The 21,125-nt window shown below is 42.6% G+C and overlaps 1 protein-coding gene across 10 annotated transcripts in view; it reads left to right on the top strand.

Moving 5' to 3' along the window:
* The window catches only part of LOC147125071 (ecto-NOX disulfide-thiol exchanger 2-like), a 361,733-nt gene that overhangs the window by 175,242 nt on the left and 165,366 nt on the right, over nt 1-21,125 (top strand). For 4 of the 10 annotated variants that reach the window (XM_085996910.1, XM_085996909.1, XM_085996899.1 and 1 more), the window contains one exon: nt 1,788-1,880. The exons of 1 other annotated variant lie outside the window; for it this stretch is intronic. In XM_085996910.1, coding sequence (XP_085853036.1) covers nt 1,838-1,880 — 43 coding nt within the window. In that variant the 5' untranslated portion in view covers nt 1,788-1,837. 5 more of the 10 variants (XM_085996960.1, XM_085996945.1, XM_085996934.1 and 2 more) reach the window with 3 other exon arrangements.

The raw sequence follows: 21,125 nt of genomic DNA, 5'->3' as shown, positions 1-21,125 counted from the left end.
AAAAAACTATTGACAGTCTAGAAATAATTATTGTAACTTAAATATCACTTTCAGGGAAAATGATGCTCCTGAGGACACATGTCGTCATCATCATCCTATTTTATTTTCCCTTCCTGACTTCCATTTATTGACCTATCAAAATAGTTTTACTTTGCAAGTTTTTCCTCAGAATTATATCATTTGCTTTTCGAATTTATAGCTAGTTTGCAGGAGGAAAGTAAAGTGGATGCTCTTGGACACCATAATCTTTTCCCTCATGAATGGTCTCTCCACAAGATACTCACAAAATGGATCTCGATGCCTATTGCTTTCAACCTGGTTGTATCTACAATGATGTGGTAATTTCTCTTGCTGATAACATTAGAATTGAGGAAGACCAGTCAGAAGGCAAACAGTTAATTATTGATCATGTTTGACCTGACTGTTTGACGCTGCCTTTCAAGGAGTCCAAATCCAATGATGGCTTTCCAAGATAGTCAAATTTCTGTCTTGGGCTCAAGGTCAGAGGTTGGACTTTCGGCATCTTATTAACACTGCTAAGCTTGCCACTTTTGTATCTCAGATACGTTTTTTCTTCTTCTTCTTAGGCAGTCCCTCGGAACCGAGAATGACTTGCTTCCACATTAAAAATGAGCTCGCAGGTGACTGATTAGTCCAATGCGGGACCTACAGTCTGTGTCACAGGTGGGGCAGACGGTGGTTGAAGGGGCGGGTGGGTAGGGTGCTTGGGTTGATGTGAGCTCCTTGCGCTGCCTGCGCTTGGCTTCCGCTTGCTCCCGGCGAAGAGACTCGAGGTGTTTGGCGCCTTCCTGGATGCTTCTCCTCCACTTTGTGCGGTCTTGGGCCAGGGATTCCCAGGTGTCGGTGGGGATGTTACACTTTTTCAAGGAGGCTTTGAGGGCGTCCTTGAAGCGTTTCCTCTGCCCACCTGGGGCTCTCTTGCCGTGCCGGAGCTCCCGAATAGAGCGCTTGTTTCGGGAGTCTCGTATCGGGCATGCGGACATTGTGACCCGTCCATACGTTTTTTACCACATTCCTGACTGAAATCTGTGTGTCTTATAAAAAGTTCCCTCCTATTGTTTCTTGTAAAATGCTTTCATTTTGTGATGTGAACTTAATGCTCTCCATAAGCATTGACCTCCATTTTAAACCACTTGCTACTGGTCATTTGAAATATTTATTCTTTAATTATTTTTCCTAACCAGTTATTTCTCCATGTATTATCAGTGAGTTTCAAGCTATAGATTTTAGCAATGGCAGTCCCTTAAGAAGAGATTAGTCCTTCAGCTTAATTTTAGGATTTTGTTGTAGGTAGTCTTTGAGTTTGATAGCAAACTTTTATGTTTATCCACAAAATCCAGCCGATAGTTTGAATTCCATTGCACTGGGAAATCTGTTCTTATATGTCAATAAACTAATCTACATATACCGATCGGGTCTTTATTCTTATAAGGAAAGGAAGGTCATTCAGTCGTGAGTAATTTGAAGAGCATATTTTACTCCAGAAATCATGCACCCAGAGCTATGTTGTTCATCTGAGACATTGCAGAAAAAAAGTGACCACTTTTCTGTATTGTTGTAGTTGTTCAGAAATGCAACTACCAAAGTGAAGTTATTTGAGGAGGTATAAAATTTCAATTTTGGAATTTATTTCTTTATTTGTAAAACAGCTGAGTTGGTCATTTGCAACTTTGAGAAATGGAAAATATATATTTTAATTGTGTACTTTAACATGTCGCTTCAAATCATGAACTTTATTGATTGGGTTTGTTTTCTTTTTTAAACAGGAAACTCGTTGATTGGCTGAAAGAATCATTCTGGACAACTTTAATACTGTATGGAACAGCTTGATTTTGACTATAGATGCCACCGAATACTTCGTAAATATCCTTCTTTCAAAGGAGTGGCTCAGAATATGCAGATTAGTCTATATAGAAAAATTTGTAAATGACATGCACTTCCCATCCACAATCCTTACGTCGTGCTTTTTAAGGTCAACATTTAACTTTGAAATTGCTAATATAAACATTTAAAATAGAAATTTGCATGAAGCATTCCTGTGTAAGGCAGGGACAGGGTACTGAGTTTGGATGATCAGCCATGATCTCATTGAATGGCGGAGCAGGCTCGAGGGGGCGAATGGCCTACTCCTGCTCCTGTCTTCTATGTTTTAAATAATGCTGCATGTCATAAGCAAAATACTGCAGATGCTGGACATCTGAAATAAAAACAGAAAATGCTGGAAATACTCAGCAGACCAGGCAGCATCTGTGGAGAGAGAGCAGCATTGACGGTTCAGGTCGATGATCTTTCATCAAAACTGGAAAAAGTTAGAGGTAACAGGATTTAAGCAAGTACTGAGGCAGGGAAAGTGGGGTGGCGGGGTAAGGAAAGAACAAAAGGGAAGGTCTGTGAGGGGGTGGAAGGCAGAAGTGATTGTGACAAAAGAGATGATGGTGCAAGGCAAAGGGGAGTGATAATGGGACAAGTAAAGAAACAAAAGATGGGTCTAGAGGAGCTGAAAATGACAAAAGCCGAATCATTACCAGCAACAGCTATCTGAAAAATGGAAGCAGTGGTTATGATCTGAAATTGTTGAACTCGGTATTGAGTCTGGAAGGCTGTAAAGCGCCTAATGAAAAGATGAGGTGCTGTTCCTCGAGCTTCTGTTGAGCTTCATTAGAACTGTGTAGGAGGTCAAAGACAGAGAGGTCAGAGTGGGAGTGGGACGGAGAATTAAAGTGACAGGCGACCAGAAGTTCACGGTCACGCTTGCGGACTGAACGGCGGTGTTCCACTAAGCGTTCACCCAATCTGCGTTTGATCTCCCCAATGTAGAAGAGACTGCATCGTGAGCAGTGAATACAGTATACTAAATTGAAAAGTACAAGTAAATTGCTGTTTAACCTGGAAGAAGTGATTTGGGTCTTGGACTGTGGGAAGGGAGGAGGTAAAAGGGCAGGTATTGCATCTCCTGCACTTACATGGGGAGGGGGTGTTGGGGGTGATTGAAGAGTGGATCAGGATATTGTGGAGGGAACGATCCCTTCTGAATGCTGTGAGGGATGGGGAAGATGTGTTGGCATCACGCTGGAGGTGGTGGATATGGTAGAGGATGATCTGTTGAATGTGGAGGCTGGTGGGATGGAAGGTGAGCACAAGGGTAACCTTATTGTGGTTTTGGGAGGGAGGGGAAGGGGTGAGAGCAGAAGGCATTCCTTGAAGAGAAATGGCAGTGAATTAAACCCTAATACAAAAGCAAAATACTGCAGATGTTGGAAATCTGAAATAAAAACAGAAAATGCTGGAAACACTCAGCAGCTTAGGAAGCATCTGTGGAGTGGAAAACAGAGTTAACGTTTCAGTTCAATGACCTTTCGTCAGAAGTTAGAGATGTAACAAGTTTAAAACCAGTACAAAGCTGGGACAAGGGGAGGAGAGGAAAGAACAAAAGGGCAGGCCTGTGAGGCATTCCTGGATGAGAAGTGGCAGTGAATTAAACACTAATTCTGCTCTAATGCGATGGTAGCCAAGGGGTGTGGGAAGAATTGGGGGAGGGGATGGAAAGGCTGGCACTGAAGGCCACTTTCCCCCATCCCCACTCTTAAAAACAGCCTGCAGCATTTGGCAGCTCCTTCTCCCACCGTGCCACCCGCTAACTCCCACCCAACAAGAAAGAAGAAAAAGACGAGCAGCAGAAGATAGAGAAAAGCTAAAAGATATGTTAATGAGTGAGAAGCAGGAGAGACAGACAGACAGGTATAAGAGAAAAATAGCAACATGAAGACAGCAGAGAGGTAAAAGAAACCATGTTCTCTAACTTAACTGTGTGCAACACCATGGGAGATCAACTAGTAATACATTAAACATTTTACATCTGCACAGAAGTCCTGTCAACCTTTTTCATTATAAATTCCCACGTCCACAATTATAATGGAAACTGCCTATGTAAATTTGTCATTCTGTAATTTAACCCTCCCGACACTAGTGGTGATGTACCTCAGTTTTGAATCTGCAAGCTCCTTAGCCAGTACTGCAGAGAAATTCATATGCTCCAACCAACTCTACTTCTGCTTCCCAAATTGCTGTGTATCTTGCTGTTCAGCTATGAATTATAATAGAAAATAAAAATAAGGACAGAATGTGCAACTTTAAAAGGATTGTGTTACATCTGTGTGCCCTGGTCCAATTATTAACCCCAGTTAACCTGATAGCTACATTTTCTCTTAATGCCCTGTGTGAAAAGCTATGGGAGACAGACTAGTTTTTAATTAATTTTATTTTAATTTTCTTTTTAAACTCTCATCTTTCTATCATCTTATGTGTCACAAATTAACTCTGACCTCTTCAATTCTTTGTACATAGTCGTCCCTCTCTTATTTTACAAACCATTCATACCTACTGTTTTAAAATGGCCTCACTGCCCTTTTAAAATTGTAAATCCTCAATTCTGTGTGGGGGAGGGTAATTATCCTAACCTAAAACTACTTGCTACAAATAAGTCATACTGTAATTTGATTATACATGAATATTAGATGCATGCAACAAACTCCGAGCAAAATCAGTTGATGATGTGTTAATTAATTCCTTTGAAAAATGACTTGATTAATGCCCGAGTAGAAATGTAATTAATGGTTAAGGAATAGGCATTGATTGAGAAAATAGGAAATTCCAGCCAATACTTTGGTTACTGTGACTAAGGAAAAATTATGAGTGAAGAGCTGGAGATGGATATATATTCAGTTTTTCTTACTTCCATTTGGTTGGGAGAAATTTTACAGATTTTTTTTCTTGGGAGTATAAGGGGTTTTCTCTGATACTGGTCCCCCGTTACACACGGTTCTTGGACATCAGGATTTATAAAAACAAAATACACACGGCACAGGGTTTTGGCTCAACCTTTGATTCGTTGGTTTATTGAAGTTGTTGGTTTCTGTTGGCATTCGTATTCAAAAGATTCAAGGCCCGGCCCATTGTCTAGGCCTGCACTGAAACTCATTATTCGGGGGCCATGGTCTAAGGTGGACAGTGTAATCCCTTAAGGTACATGAATATGCAAATGTTCTTGTATCTTCCCTTTAGATTCGTATATTAGATTGTCTGTGAGCCAGTCTCTTGAAGGTTCATAGTTTTGGCTGCAGTGTTTGAATTAACCCTTTATTGCCTAGTTCTTTTTGCAGGCTGTGCACTTCTGGGTTTTTATCTTTCATAATCCAATGTTTTTACTGTTGGGGAGGAATCGATCCTACAGGAGATTACCATATTGTGCAGCAACACAAGAACATAACATAAGAAATAGGAGTAGGAGTCGGCCCTTCGAGCCTACTCCGCCATTCAATGAGATCATGGCTGATCTTCTGTCTCAATTCCATTCACCAGCCCTATCGCTATATTCCTTGATGCCCTTACTAGTCAGAAATCTATCGACTTCTGTTTTGAATATACCCAATGACAGAGCATCCACAGCCCTCTGGGGTACAGAATTCCAAAGATTCACCACCCTCTGTGTGAAGAAATTTCTTCTCATAGAGTCATAGAGTTTTACAGCACAGAAAGAGGCCCTTCGGCCCATCGTGTCCGCGCCGCCCATCCACCCCTGTCCTGTCTAATCCCATTTTCCAGCATTTGGTCCATAGCCTTGTATGCAATGGCATTTCAAGTGCTCATCCAAATGCTTCTTGAATGTTGTGAGGGTTCCTGCCTCTACCACCCTTTCAGGCAGTGAGTTCCAGATTCCAACCACCCTCTGGGTGAAAAAGTTCCTCCTCAAATCCCCTCTAAATCTCCTGCCCCTTACCCTGAATCTATGCCCCCTTGTTATTGACCCCCCTACTAAGGGGAAAAGTTCCTCTTTATCTACCCTATCTATGCCCCTCATCATTTTGTACACCTCAATCAGGTCCCCCCTCAGCCTTCTTTGCTCCAAGGAAAACAACCCCAGCCTGTTTAGTCTTTCTTCATAGCTGAGGCGCTCCATCCCAGGTAACATCCTGGTGAATCTTCTCTGCACCCTCTCCAAAGCAATCACATCCTTCCTATAGTGAGGCGACCAGAACTGCACACAGTACTCCAGCTGTGGCCTCACCAGCGTTTTGTACAGCTCCATCATAACCTCCCTGCTCTTATATTCTATGCCTCGGCTAATGAAGGCAAGTATCCCATATGCCTTTTTAACCACCTTATCTACCTGTTCCGCTGCCTTCAGGGATCTATGTACATGTACACCAAGGTCCCTCTGACCCTCTGTACTTCCTAGGGTCCTACCACTCATTGTGTATTCCCTTGCCTTATTTGTCCGTCCAAAATGCATCACCTCGCACTTTTCAGGGTTAAATTCCATTTGCCACTTTTCCGCCCATCTGACCAACCCGTTTATATCGTCCTGTAGCCTGAGGCTTTCCTCCTCGCAATTGACCACCCCACCAATTTTCGTGTCATCTGCGAACTTACTGATCATACCTTTTACATTCTCATCCAAATCATTTATGTAGATCACAAACAACAAGGGACCCAGCACCGATCCCTGAGGTACCCCACTGGACACAGGCTTCCAGTCACAAAAGCATCCTTCGACCATCACCCTCTGCCTCCTGCCACTCAGCCAGTTTAGGATCCAACGTGCCAAGGCACCCTGGATCCCATGGGCTCTTACCTTCTTGACCAGTCTCCTATGCGGGACTTTGTCAAAAGCTTTACTGAAGTCCATGTAAACCACATCCACAGCATTTCCCTCATCCACCCCCCTAGTCACCGCCTCGAAAAATTCAATCAGATTTGTCAGACATGATTTACCCTTGACAAAGCCATGCTGACTATCCCCGATTAATCCTTGCCTCTCCAAGTGGAGACTAATTTTGTCCCTCAGAATTTTTTCCAATAATTTCCCTACCACAGATGTTAGGCTCACTGGCCTGTAATTCCCTGGTTTATCCCTGCTACCCTTCTTGTATAATGGTACTACATTAGCTGTTCTCCAGTCCTCTGGTACATCCCCTGTGGCCAGAGAGGTTCTGAAAATTTGTGTCAGAGCCCCTGCAATCTCCTCCTTTGCCTCCCACAGCAGCCTGGGATACATCTCGTCCGGGCCTGGGGATTTATCCACTTTTTGGCCTGCTAAAACCGCTAGCACCTCCTCCCTCTCGATGCTAATATGTTCAAGTATGTCACAGTCCCCTTGCCCGATTTCTATGTCTGCATCGTCTCTCTCCATAGTGAACACAGATGCAAAAAATTCATTTAAAACCCCGCCTACATCATCTGGCTCTACACACAGATTGCCACTTTGGTCCCTAATGGGCCCTACCCTTTCCCTGGTTATCCTCTTGCCCTTAATATACTTATAAAACATCTTAGGATTTTCCTTTATTTTGCTCGCCAGTGTTATTTCATGGCCCCTCCTCGCCCTCCTAATTTCTTTTTTAAGTATGCCCCTGCACTTTTTATACTCCTCTAGGGCTTCTTCCGTCTTTAGTCTTTTGTAACTGCCAAAAGCCCCCCTTTTATTTCTAATGCATTTTTGTATATCCCTTGTCATCCAAGGTTCCCTTTGCTTGTTGGTCCCACCCTTGACCTTTACAGGAACATGTTGGCGTTGTACTCTCTCTATTTCCCTTCTGAAAGTCTCCCACTGTCTTGATGTGGATTTTCCTATAAGTAGCTGCTCCCAGTCCACTTTGGCCAGATCCTGCCTTATCATATTAAAATCGGCCTTCCCCCAATTTAGAACCCTTATTTCCGGGCCGTCTTTGTCTTTTTCCATGACCACCTTAAATCTCACCGAATTATGGTCACTATCGCCAAAATGCTCTCCTACTGACACTTCCACCACTTGCCCGGCTACATTCCCCAGAATTAGGTCCAGTATCGCCCCCTCTCTTGTAGGACTTTCTACATGTTGGCTCAAAAAGCTCTCCTGGATGCACTTTAAGAATTCTGCACCCTCTAAGCCTTTCACACTCTGACTATCCCAATTTATATTGGGGAAGTTGAAATCCCCCACTATTATTACCCTATTATTTTCGCACTTTTCTGAGATTTGCCTACATATCTGTTCCTCTATCTCCCCCTGACTGTTTGGGGGCCTATAGTACACTCCCAGCAAAGTGCTTGCCCCCTTTTTGTTTTTAAGTTCTACCCATATGGCCTCATTAGAGGAACCCGCTAATATATCATCCCTCCTTACAGCAGTAATTGACTCCTTAATTAATATTGCAACACCCCCTCCCCTTTTACACCCCCCTCTGTCTCGCTTGAAGATTCTATACCCCGGAATATTGAGCTGCCAGTCCTGACCCTCCCTCAACCATGTCTCCGTGATAGCAACAATATCGTACTCCCATGTGTTCAACAACAACTTCAGTTCGTCCACCTTATTTGCAAGACTCCTTGCATTAAAATAGATGCCTTCCAGCCCTGCCATATTCCCTTTTGCCTTCGCATATTTGCTCTGCCTTGTTTTTTTCTCTGTATTTGGCTGTAAATCACCCCCTGCTATAGCTCCACTCTGTACCCCATCCCCCTGCCAAGTTAGTTTAAACCCCCCCCAGCAGTGCTAGCAAACCTCCCCGCAAGGATATCGGTTCCCCTCTGGTTCAGGTGTAAACCGTCCGACTTGTACAAGTCCCACCTTTCCCAGAAGCAGACCCAGTGACCCAGGAAACTAAAGCCCTCCCTCCTGCACCATCCCTTTAGCCACGCATTCATCTGTTCTATCTTCCCATTCCTATACTCACTAGCACGTGGCACCGGGAGTAATCCAGAGATTACAACCTTTGAGGTCCTGCTCTTTAATCCTTCACCTAGCTCCCTAAATTCTTGCTGCAGGACCTCATCCCTCTTTTTACCTATGTCGTTGGTACCAATGTGGACCACGACCTCTGGCTGTTCACCCTCCCCCTCCAGAATGCCCTGCAGCCGCTCAGTGATATCCTTGACCCTGGCACCAGGGAGGCAACAAACCATCCTGGATTCACGTCTACGGCCACAGAAACGCCTATCTGTTCCCCTTACTATAGAATCCCCTACCACTATTGCTCTCCCACTCTTTTTCCCCCCTTCCTGGGCAGCAGGAGCACCCCCAGTGCCAGGAAGTTGGCTGCTGCTGCCTTCCCCTGGTGAGTCATCCCCCTCAACAGTATCCAAAGCGGCATACCTGTTTGAGAGGGGAATGGTCACAGGGGTCTCCTGCACTACCTGCCTGCTTCTATTGCTCCTCCTGGTGGTCACCCATTTCCTATCTTCCTGTGCAGCCCTTCCCTGCGGTGTGACCAACTCACTAAACGTGTTATCCACGAACCTCTCAGCATCGTGAATGCTCAACAACCCATCCACCCGCAGCTCCAGCGCCTCAATGCGGTTTGCTAGTAGCTGCAGATGGATGCATCTCTGGCACACGTGGTCATCAGGGGCACCGGCAGTGTCCCTGAATTCCCACATAGAGCAAGAGGAGCATATCACGGGGCTGGGCTCACCTGGCATGACCTTCCCTTCACTTAATTTAAATTAATTTTCTATCACCAATTAAAAATATCTCTAAGGCGCTTGTATAGTCTACCAACAGTCCCTGCTACACCAGAAAAGACCCTAGTAACTATAAACTACAGAGTTTAAGTTTAAAAAAGAGAAATACTCACCAACCAATCACTTACCTGCTCCCTGGTGACGTCACACTCTGATTACTTTTTACCTCTCTCCTCTGCTGTTGATTTGGTCCCGCCTCTGCTGAACCCGCCGGTTTTAAGTGCCGCCGGTCGCGCTGCTGCTCTCCCACAGGTCCAAGCTCTCTGACCTCGCCTCTGCTGAACCCGCCGGTTTTAAGTGCCGCCGGTCGCGCTGCTGCTCTCCCACAGGTCCAAGCTCTCTGACCTCGCCTCTGCTGAACCCGCCGGTTTTAAGTGCCGCCGGTCGCGCTGCTGCTCTCCCACAGGTCCAAGCTCTCTGACCTCGCCTCTGCTGAACCCGCCGGTTTTAAGTGCCGCCGGTCGCGCTGCTGCTCTCCCACAGGTCCAAGCTCTCTGACCTCGCCTCTGCTGAACCCGCCGGTTTTAAGTGCCGCCGGTCGCGCTGCTGCTCTCCCACAGGTCCAAGCTCTCTGACCTCGCCTCTGCTGAACCCGCCGGTTTTAAGTGCCGCCGGTCGCGCTGCTGCTCTCCCACAGGTCCAAGCTCATCTCAGTCCTGAATAGCCTACCCTTTATCTTGAGGCTGTGGCCCCTGGTTCCAGACTCCCCAGCCAAGGGAAACATTCTCCCAGCATCCATCCTATCAAGCCCTGTAAAAATTTTGTATGCTTCAATGAGACCCCTTCTCATTCTTCTGAATTCAAGAGAATATAGGCCTAGTTTACTCAATCTCTTCTCATACGACAGTCCCGCCATCCCAGGAATCAATCTCGTGAACCTTCGTTGCACTCCCTCTATGGCAAGTATATCCTTCCTTAGGTAAGGAGACCAAAATTGTACACGGTACTCCAGGTATGGTCTCACCAAGGCCATTTACTCCTGTACTCAAATCCTCTTGTAATGAAGGCCAGCATACCATTTGCCTTCCTAATGGCTTGCTGTAACTGCACATTCACTTTCAGTGACTCATGGACAAGGACACCCAGGTCCCTTTGAGCATCTGCATTCCCCAATCTTTCACCATTTAGGAAATACTCTGCCTTTCTGTTTTTTCTACCAAAGTGGATAACTTCACATTTATCCACATTATATTCCATTTGCCATGTTCTCGCCCACTCACCGAGCCTGTCGAGATCCCCTTGAAGCCTCTTCACATCCTCTTCACAACTGATACTGCCACCTAGCTTTGTATCATCAGCACATTTGGAAATGTTACATTTAGTCCTCTTATCCAAATCATTGATATAGATTGTGAATAGCTGGGGCCCAAGCACCGATCCTTGCGGTACCCCACTAGTCACAGCCTGCCATCCTGAAAAAGACCCATTTATCCCTACTCTTTGTTTTCTGTCTGTTAACCAATTCTCAATCCATGCTAGTATATTACCCCCAATTCCATGTGCCCTAATTTTGTTCACCAACCTCTTGTGTGGGACCTTATCGAAGGCCTTCTGAAAATCCAGATACACCACATCTACCGGTTCCCCTTTACTCCACTAGTTACATCCTCAAAGAACTCCAATAGGTTTGTCAAACAGGATTTCCCTTTCATAAATCCATGTTGACTCTGCCCAATCTTACTATTAGTTTCTAAGTGCCCAGCTATCGCATCCTTTATAATAGATTCCAGCATTTTCCCAACTACTGAGGAGGCTAACAGGCCTGTAGTTCCCCGTTTTCTCTCTCTCTCCTTTCTTAAATGGCGGGGTTATATTTGCTATCCTCCAATCTGCAGGAACCGTTCGAGAATCTATAGAATTTTGGAAGATGACAACCAATGCGTCCGCTATTCCAATGACCACCTCTTTCAAAACCATAGGATGTAGGTCATCTGGTCCTTGGGATTTATCGACTTTTCATCCCATTAATTTTGCTAGTACTGTTTTTTTACTAATTTCTTTAAGTTCTTCATTCTTGTCACACCCTTGGTTTTCTTGTATATCTGGGAGGTTTTTTTGTCTTCCTCCATGAAGACAGAAACAAAGTATTTATTTATTTAATTTCTCTTCCATTTCCTCATTCCCCGTTATAAATTCTCCCATCTCTGACTGTAAAGGACCTACATTTACCTTCGCCAGTCTTTTCCTTTTCACATACCTATAGAAGCTTTTACAATCCGTTTTTATATTTTTTGCTAGTTTGTGCTCATATTCCATTTTCCCTTTCTTTATCAATTTCTTGGTCCCCCTTTGCTGATTTCTAAAAAGATCCCAATCCTCAGGCTGACTGCTTTTTCTGGCAACTTTATAAGCTTCCTCCTTTGACTTAATACTAGCTTTAGTTTCTTTTGTTAGCCATAGTTGGATCACTTTTTCTTTTGGGTTTTTATGCCCTAGAGGAATATATGTTTGTTGCAAATTATGCATTATTTCCTTGAATGTTAGCCATTGTATGTCCACCTTCATAACTTTTAGTGTAGTCTCCCAATCTACCATGGCCAACTTGTCCCTCATAGCCTTGTAGTTTCCTATGTTTAGATTGAAGACCTTAGTTTCAGATTGGACTACATCACTCTCAAACTTAATGTAAAATCCAATCATATTATGGTCACTTGTCCCTAAAGGCCCCTTTACCACAAGATTATTGATTAGCCCTTTCTCATTACACAGTACCAGATCCAGAATAGCCTGTTCCCTGGTTGGTTCCTCCACATACTGATCCAGGAAACCATCTTGCATGCATTCCAAGAATTCGTCCTCCACACCATTAGTACTAATTTGATTTGCCCAGTCAGTATGTAGATTAAAGTCCCCCATGATTACCGTATTGCCCTTGTTACATGCACTTCTAATCTCTTGATTGATACTGTGCCCTACATTACCATTACTGTTTGGTGACCTATTCACAACTCCCACCAATGTTTTCCGCCCTTTGCTGTTTCTTAGCTCCACCCAAACTGATTCCAGTTCTACATCACGATCTGCCAAGCCAAGATCTTTTATTTCTACCGTACCGATCTCATCCCTTATTAACAGCGCTACGCCACCTCCGTTTCCTTTTTGTCTGTCCTTCCTAAATGTTGAGTACCCTGGAACATTCAGTCCCAGCAACCATGTCTCTGTAATGGCAATTACATCATACCCATTTACTTCTATTAGTGCCATTAATTCATCCACCACTTAGGTTCCCAGCCCCCTGACAAACCAGTTTAAATCCTTCCCAACAGCACTAGCAAACCCCCCTGCGAGGATGTTGGTCCCATTTCTGCCGAGGTGTAACCCATCCAGCTTGTACAGGTCCCACCTTCCCCAGAATCTCCTATTTCTGCTCTTGGTAGCACGTGGCACTGGGAGTAATCCTGAGATTACTACCTTTGAGGTCCTGCTTTTTAATTTATTTCCTAGCTCCCTATATTCTGCTTGCAGGACCTCGTCCCTCTTTCTACCTATGTCGTTGTTATCGATATGGACCATGACCTCTGGCTGTTCCCCCCCCCCCCCAACTTCAGAATGTCCTGCAGCCGCTCAGTGACATCCTTGACCCTGGCACCAGGGAGGCAACATACCATCCTGGAGTCACGTCTGCAGCCACAGAAATGTCTATCTGTTCCCCTTATGATAGAATCCCCTATCACTATTGCTTTCCCACTCTTTTTCCTCCCCTCCTGTGCAGCTGAGCCACTCGTAGTGCCACGGACTTGGCTCTTGCTGCATTCCCCTGAGAAACCATCTCCCCCAGCAGTATCCAAAACAGAAAATCTGTTGGCAAGGGAGATGGACCCAGGGGACTCCTGCACTACCTTCCTAGTTCTTTTACTCTGTCTGGCGGTCACCCATTCCCTGTCAGCCTGTGCACTCTTTACTTGCGGTGTGACCACCTCGTTAAACGTGCTATCCATGAAGATCTCAGCCTCGCGGATGCTCCACAGTGACTCCAGCCACAGCTGCGGCTCTGAAACGCGGATTTCGAGTAGCTGTAGCTGGAGACACTTCCTGCACACGTGTTCGCCCTGGACACTGAAAGTGTCCCTGACTTCCCACATAGCACAGGAGGAGCACTCCACGCTGCCGAACTGCCCTGCCATGTCCTACCTTTAATTTACTTCCTTTAAATTAAAAAATACTAAATACACTAGGGACCTTACTTCAATTTAAACACTACTTACTCTAAACTAGAGACCTTACTTTTACTTTAACGACTGGACTGTAGAAATATTCACCAGGTCCTACTTACCAATCAGCTCCTTCCCTTGTGCCGACGTCACTTTCGAATGTTGTCTGCTGAGGTCCGCTCTCGCTGCTGCTCCCAATAGCTCAGTCTGGGCCTCGAGCCTCGGGCTTTATTTCCTCGCTCCTCCTTCGCCTGTTCCCTCACAGAAGCATTATTGGTATTAGAATACATTTTGCTACAATTATGCTAAGCTTTTGGTATTGGTACCACACCATTGTGTATGCTGTATTGATGTCTAGTGCGTAGTATAACACTGCTACTTAGCGATGTAAAATATGATATCGGTAGTGAAACTACTTGGAGAATTGTCTTTTGTACTGTTACTGATGTTCACGACTGCAAACTGCAACGTAACTGCTGCCAACATGTTTCTGGCAGCAGATGAAACAAGTACATAGTGAAAAGGGATGGAAGTTTATTTGGTAATTATGAGTTAGATCTGTACACTTTGACGTTTCTAATGATTGGAGTTCCATTCGTTCAGTAAAAATGAAAATGGGAAGTATAGCATACAAAGAGACCCTCTTATTTCAAGTGCATATATATGAAACTCCCAGGTCCATGATATTCAATATTTCTAAATGGTGCAGTTAGAGGCTTTGCTCTGCATTCACATCTCTGAACACAGTTTTTGGCATTGCACCAAACCCAACTGTATAATTGGAGCATTACAAAGTGTGTCACCTGCTTAACTGCTCCTGGCTGCAGGAGAGATGGGGGTGGTGTAGCCATTTGCAATTATGGGATGAGATGATGATACAGCATGTTGGATCACTAACTTGTGAGGTGAAGATGAGATTTCTCTTTCCCTTTGCTCCATTTCGGATCTGAATGTATTGTTATGGAAAGGTACAACGTGAAAGGAGAAAAAAAGGGAAGTCTGATGAAGAGATGTTATTAGCCGCTGTTGTGCATCTCTGAAAATTGTATTGGTTGAAGCCAGATCCATACTTAGTTAATTAGATTGGGAATTGAAATTAAAAAGATGGAGCTGCATTGTTAGCAAAAATGGTGGAGTAAGTTCAGTGAGCTACATGGCTTCTTCCTGTTGCTGTTCATCTGTGGATGGAGGAACAATGGGGACAGTGCCAAGCAGGTGAAAAATTCGGTGGAGGCATTTATGTAGTTGTTGGCTGAGGCCAGAATGATTGATTGTGTCTAATTTCCCCCTATGTTTGGCTGAATTGTGTATTTGGAATTCATTACTCTACAAGAAAAATGCCCATTTGGATGAAGTATTAAAATGTTGCCAATAATCTCTGGACCATATACCCTTTCATTTCACTGCCTTCAAGAGAGATGGGGAGAAAAGGACACCGCAGCTGTGCAGCCTCAGAGGTTGCAGCATAAGGCAAAGCATGGCACACTCTCTTAAAATAATTAATTTTAGTGAAGAGAGGTGCCTTTAGTGATGCATTACTACTGGCCCTGTCCTGCTGTAGCACACAACAAATATCCAGTGAGACTGTTGTAGCATAGTTGCAGTACTGCTGTGCATGCTGGTACCAGTGCAGTGAAGTGTCTGTACAGTTCCAATAAAATGTATCCATTAGTAATGCTAATTTTTTTTGAGTGCATCAGATTTCACAGGTCACTTATCATATTCTGAAGTGCTTCAGAAAATAGTTGTAAATTAAGTAGTAATTTCTAAACAATGGCCCAGAAATTCGGGTTGGATCTTCCCGCGGGTGCAAGCCTCCGACCTGCACTTACCTAGCGCGCCGGCCATTGAGCTGTGGGCCCACGTGGGATTCTGATCCTGGGCCTCCTCCAACTGCTGACACGCAGTGCTTGTGTATCCCAGGGCGCAGTTAGTTCGATGTGTCCCCTGGGATCACATGGGCCATGGAGAGCCAATGGTAGCGGGGAAATGCCCATTCATAAAATTGACAGGAAGAGCTGTCAAAACTATAAATACTATAAGCCCCAAAACTTCACTAAAACTTCAAATAATTTTTTTTTAAATCACATTTTTAAAGTAACTATAAATGACATAAAATAACTATTTTAAACAATAATTTAAATTTTTGAAAAAAATAATTACATTTTCTAACGGGGCTAAAAATAAACTTACCTTTCTTTAAAGTATTTAAAAATAATAAACCTGTGGAAAAAATGTTTTAATTTTAATTAATTCACCACTTACCTTGTTAAAAGCAGGCCTTGCGCCTGCTTTTTACATGTGTAACTCCTGGAGACTTACCCTCCCGGAGAAACCTGCAAAAAAAACGCAAGTTCCATGCGCACGCGCTGCCTCTCCGACGTACGCGTTCGACCTCTGAACCCCTTCCTTTAAGGGAACGGAAGTTCCGGTTTCCTGCGCAGTGCGTGCATGAAACCGGCACTTCCGTTGGGCCTATGGGTGAGTACCCCGTGCGTACTCACCCGTGGAGACCCGAATTTCTGGGCCAATGTGGTTAAGATATTTAAGCATGCAGTGCCGACCGCCTCACTTTGTTTCCTTTTGCTTTTTTTGTCCTCAAAAGTGTGTTGAAGTATAATCACGTTGCCCCATTCTACCTTAGAGCAACAGCTGTTCTTGCAGCAGTTGAGCTCCAGTGGATTGGAGCAGATACTTAATCAACTGATATAAAAAATTGGTTTCTCAAACCTCTGTGACATTATTTTTTAAAGGGTATTGGGTGAAAGCCTTGTTTATTCATTAATCTTGCACAAGTATTTTAATAAAATCATATAGAAATATCTTAGAACACAAGCTGCTACCAATTGTCACTTCTTATGATTTTTTTGTTTACAAAGTAGTTTCCCCCCCCCCCCCTGCCCTTATCCAATTCGTCAAGCCAGGGGAGCCGAATTCTCCATAACAGCTGTCAGTGCTGCTTCATGATTAGCCAGCAGGTGCTACACTTTAAGTGTAATGAGCTTGATAGTTCGTATCTTTTCTCCACACAAGACGGGGAATTACATCTGAAATTCATGTTGACAACTGGCAAAGCTTAACTGATGTAGGCAGCTAAGTTTGAGTGATAAAGCTTGCAACCTTCAGATTACAGGTTGGGCCATCAGCTGCTGCAGAGTGTTTTAAAATAGTTTAGATGTCATCAGTTTCAGGATGCAGTTAATAAAAAAAAATACAGTTCTTTCTGATATTGCTATATTACAAACTGATCAGTGCAATATTCCTCACGGTTGTATGCTCAATCTCTGCTTGTTTCTTCTTCCCCATCCCCATTTCAAAAAGCCTTAATTTCCTTCGATTTATTATTTTGTTGGAATCACAAAAAGACAGGAACAATTATTCAGTCACAGCATTGAAACGATTCTAGCAATGCACAAAACAAAGGCCATTACTGTCTTTGTAAGAGGAAGATAAAGAAGCTGTTATTTAGGCTGAAATCAATTAGCTGATGTGATTCAGTATCTAAAATCCTGGCTGTATTGATTAACCAATTACTATATCAGTTGAAGAAATCCATCTTTGGGATATTGAATTCCAAGTAATTTTGCTAAATTCTACAATAATTTCTTCCTTGACCGAATGCACTTTGCTTTGATTGATTCAATGTTAAGATTGTTGTGGGCTCCAAGGTCAGTATCAGTCATCCTTAAAACTATGCAATGCAGCCTGTGCCTATCCAAGTTGTTTGCCTTTGCCACCCTCTAGTTTTGATAGCAGCTCAGCAAGCTGTGTTGCGTCTGGAGGAGTTCTTTGCAGGCATGCAAATCATGAGCTCCTGATTTGCTGCCTGCATACTGCTTCTGAAGGCATCGATGTATGAAATCCCTTATGAATTCACAGATGAGCATAGTGCTAATTGCTTTCCCACCTGCCCTTCCCTTCCCCTGAACAAGTCAGCTCTTAACTGTCACTCACTCAAGACAGATGGTGACACATCCAGCACTGGATCAGAAGAGCCAATTCTAGCCTGTGCCCTGAAGGTTCCTGTAATTTCCATTGCCTCCCTTTTGTGTGGCGGTATTAGTAGGATCTCTTATTTGTCTGTGCTTGCAGTTAGCTCTGTTGCTTGTGTGGTGCTGAGATTTTTAGGAGCATTAAAACAGAGCGTGGCTTTGACAGCTCTTTTCCCAGTCTATGGAACAGAAAGCACATTCTGCTCATTAAGAAGTGATTGGGAATGTACCTTGTCCAGTATACAGGTAATGTAGGTCCTTTGGTATGCTTCAGATATTGTTTCATTGTGCATGTTCTCTATTTTGCTGACGATTTTCCTGTGGAATGCTGTCTGAAAGTCGTAGGGATTCAGAGCTGAAAGATGCTGTCTGAGGTTAACTGCCTTTTTGTCTCTAAGCAATTTGTTGATTTAAAATACCTTTGTGTTTTCTGTTTTAAATCTTTGTTTGAAACTATCAATGTTTAATTTTGTTTTTGAGACTTAACATTTTTCTATTGGTAGAAGCAATTGATAATTCTGCAGTGCAAGAATTTCAGTCTTTGTGCTTCTTAAACCTTTATCATTTGTTTTGGCTTTACTGAATCCAGTATTCTTGCAGAATAATTACATGATGTAATATTGTTTGCCGGTTGTTATTTTTAGCTCCCAGCTTTGCTATGAAGGTTAATGGGGATTCATGACCAATAGCTTTTTGTTCGAGTAGCTGCTGAATATTATGTGTAATTAAATGGTGAGGAATGATTGAACTATATCATTGCCTTTTGATTCTGGGAAAGGACGATACTTCATTGTGTATTGCAGAGAATCTGTATGAATTACACTGTTACTGGACTTCTATTTATCAAGATGCCCATGCCGTACAGAAATGGATTGTCGTTACCATAGCCTTTTAAAGGGTAGAATGCACTATAGGGAGATGACAACATAGTTTAAACTAATGCAGAAATACTTGTGTTTTAATTTATCAGAGGTTTGATTGTGTGTGGATTTGAATACTGTATCTGAAAGGTCCATAGAGGTGTCTTTGTACTGCTGGCTGGCATTTAGTCAGTTGAATCCTCCTGTCATTTTATCAGCCTGTGAATCGTCTAGAGTTGTTCATCAACCTCAGTGTTTTCATTGGGAGGTAGGAAATGATGACTGGCAAAAATGGTATTGTACAAAATTACCCACACAGTGATGTGCTGAAACCTTTTTTTTAAAAAAAAGATGGTTTTCAAAAACGTACTTTCCTTTTGAGACTGTAGAATTTTATATCTGAAAATGTTGCTTGTTTCTTGTAGTTAGACTTTATCATCAATCTAGTTATACTAACATGCTGATTTTTTGTTGTTGCCAGAAATGTAATATAGCATAAATTGTGCTTGGTCTCTTGTAATATATTCTTCAATACATAGATGTAGCGGCTTCAAGAAAATAAAAGATAAACTTTATTTTAAATCATTCAGGCAGTTTGTGATACTAGCCTTGCAATTTGCCACATGATGAACTCTTGATCTTAAGCGTGAAGGAGCCAAGTAGAAGGAAGTTTTTACAAGAGAAAGGGAAAACTATATATCAAGTCAATCAGCACACAGTCTAACACCTCTAACTCAGCCAACTAACTTGAATGGCATTGCAAATAAGTCAGCCACCTACCATCTAAGTTGAGAAATGGTTCACCTCTGAGGTAGAAATTGAATCAGGAGAAACTAACTTATAAACTTGCATTAATATTGTGCTCGTTGCATAAAGCAATGTCTCCGAGCACTTTACTGGGGGGAAGTGGACACTGAACAGGAAGTGAGAAATTTAGAGTCAGACGGAAGGCATTGTTGAGAATATTTTAGAAGATAGTAATTTCACTTCTGTCAGAAGTCAGTTTAGGAGAGCAATAATGGCGCTATATTTCTAGTAGATTAATGCGTTTCTTGACATTTCAGCAATGTTACTTTATCTAATTGATTTATGCGAAGCATGCCAAAGCTAATGGTGTATAGAAAGCATGTTCTGCTTGGTGCAAAGAATATTCATTCCTCTGAGTTAGGATACTTTAAAGGGGATTATCAGCCTGGAGGAGCAACTTTTAAGGCAAAATAGTCCTCTTTCCCCAACCCGCCCACACAGAAAAAGCATTTTGTTTTTACGAAAAGATTAATGTGTCTTTTCTTACTGAAGATATTTCAGTTTGTGCCTATTACAAAACGTCCTGCTGGAAATCCAATTAAAAATTTGCTGATCTTTGAAAGACATAAGAAACGTTGGATAATTTGGGAGCATGAAAAGGCCTGCCTCTCTCTAGTTGACCTCAACTTTATCTTTCTGCCTTCTTGCTATATCCTTTAATTCCCTTTTTCTCCAGAAATGTATATTCAGTGGTCCCTCAAACACATATTCACCATTTGTCTCCCTAGTAACTTTTTCTTGATGTTTATCATTAGCGGCCTTGTTACATAAATATCATACAATTTTTATAGGCTGTGACTAAAATTGATTTTTTGGTTGTTGTGGGAAATATGTAAGTCAGCATTCAGCATGTGTGGCAGTTTGCATCAGAATTTTCCATATGTTAGTCTCTGGAATAACACAACTGGATAGCTAAAGAAAAGTGCAAATGTAGCACTTACATATTTGTGAAAAATTGAGATTAGAAATTATTAGGTCACTCTGCACCCAGACATATGTTCGAGTGTTTGAGGCCAAACTTAAATCTAAATCACATCAATCAGAATAGTGTCACTGTGTATTGAAATTTGTTGAGCCTTAGTAAGCATTGAATTCTCATTCATCACACACCAAATTGAAGTGCATCAATCAGAATCTTATATTGAAGATGGCGTAGACATTAAATTTCAACATATTTTCTTTAGATACAAAATGAGGAAGCATGCCTATTTGAATATAGAGCTATATACAGATGCTTAAGTACTTTAGGTTCTGTTGAATTTACTAGTTTTAATATTGTACAAAAATATCTAGTGAATGTAATCAAAAAATATAATGGGGAGGTTGTGTTTTTAATTAGGTAACGCTAAGGTTAAAGAAGTTGGTTCCGAACAGTGTCTGGTTTACAGACTTCGCTGACCTCATTTCTTAACATATCATTTTAAATCACATTTTAAATGTCATTTTATATCAGCAAGTCTGAGTTGACACAAATTCATAAATACTACAAACCATTTCCCCCATTCTATTTTATGAAAATATTATGCACAGGCGCGATGGGCCAAATGGTCTCCTTCTGTGCTGTAACATTCTATGATTCTATCTTCTATGTTTCTATAGCAGGGACAGGGTACTGAATTTGGATGATCAGCCATGATCTCATTTAAATGGCGGAACAGGCTCGAGGGGCCAAATGGCCTACTCCTGCTCCTATCTTCTATGATTTTACAAAACTGCTAATATTTTTCCTGAAATTTGTTGGTAGCCAATCACACTTTTTTATGGTTTGATAAATGCTTATACCACTTAGTTTTTGT

Source organism: Somniosus microcephalus, chromosome 1, assembly GCF_052327205.1.
Source record: "Somniosus microcephalus isolate GS21.2 chromosome 1, FLI_Smic_1.0, whole genome shotgun sequence".
NCBI lineage: Eukaryota > Metazoa > Chordata > Chondrichthyes > Squaliformes > Somniosidae > Somniosus > Somniosus microcephalus.
This window is presented reverse-complemented; position numbering and strand designations above follow the sequence as displayed.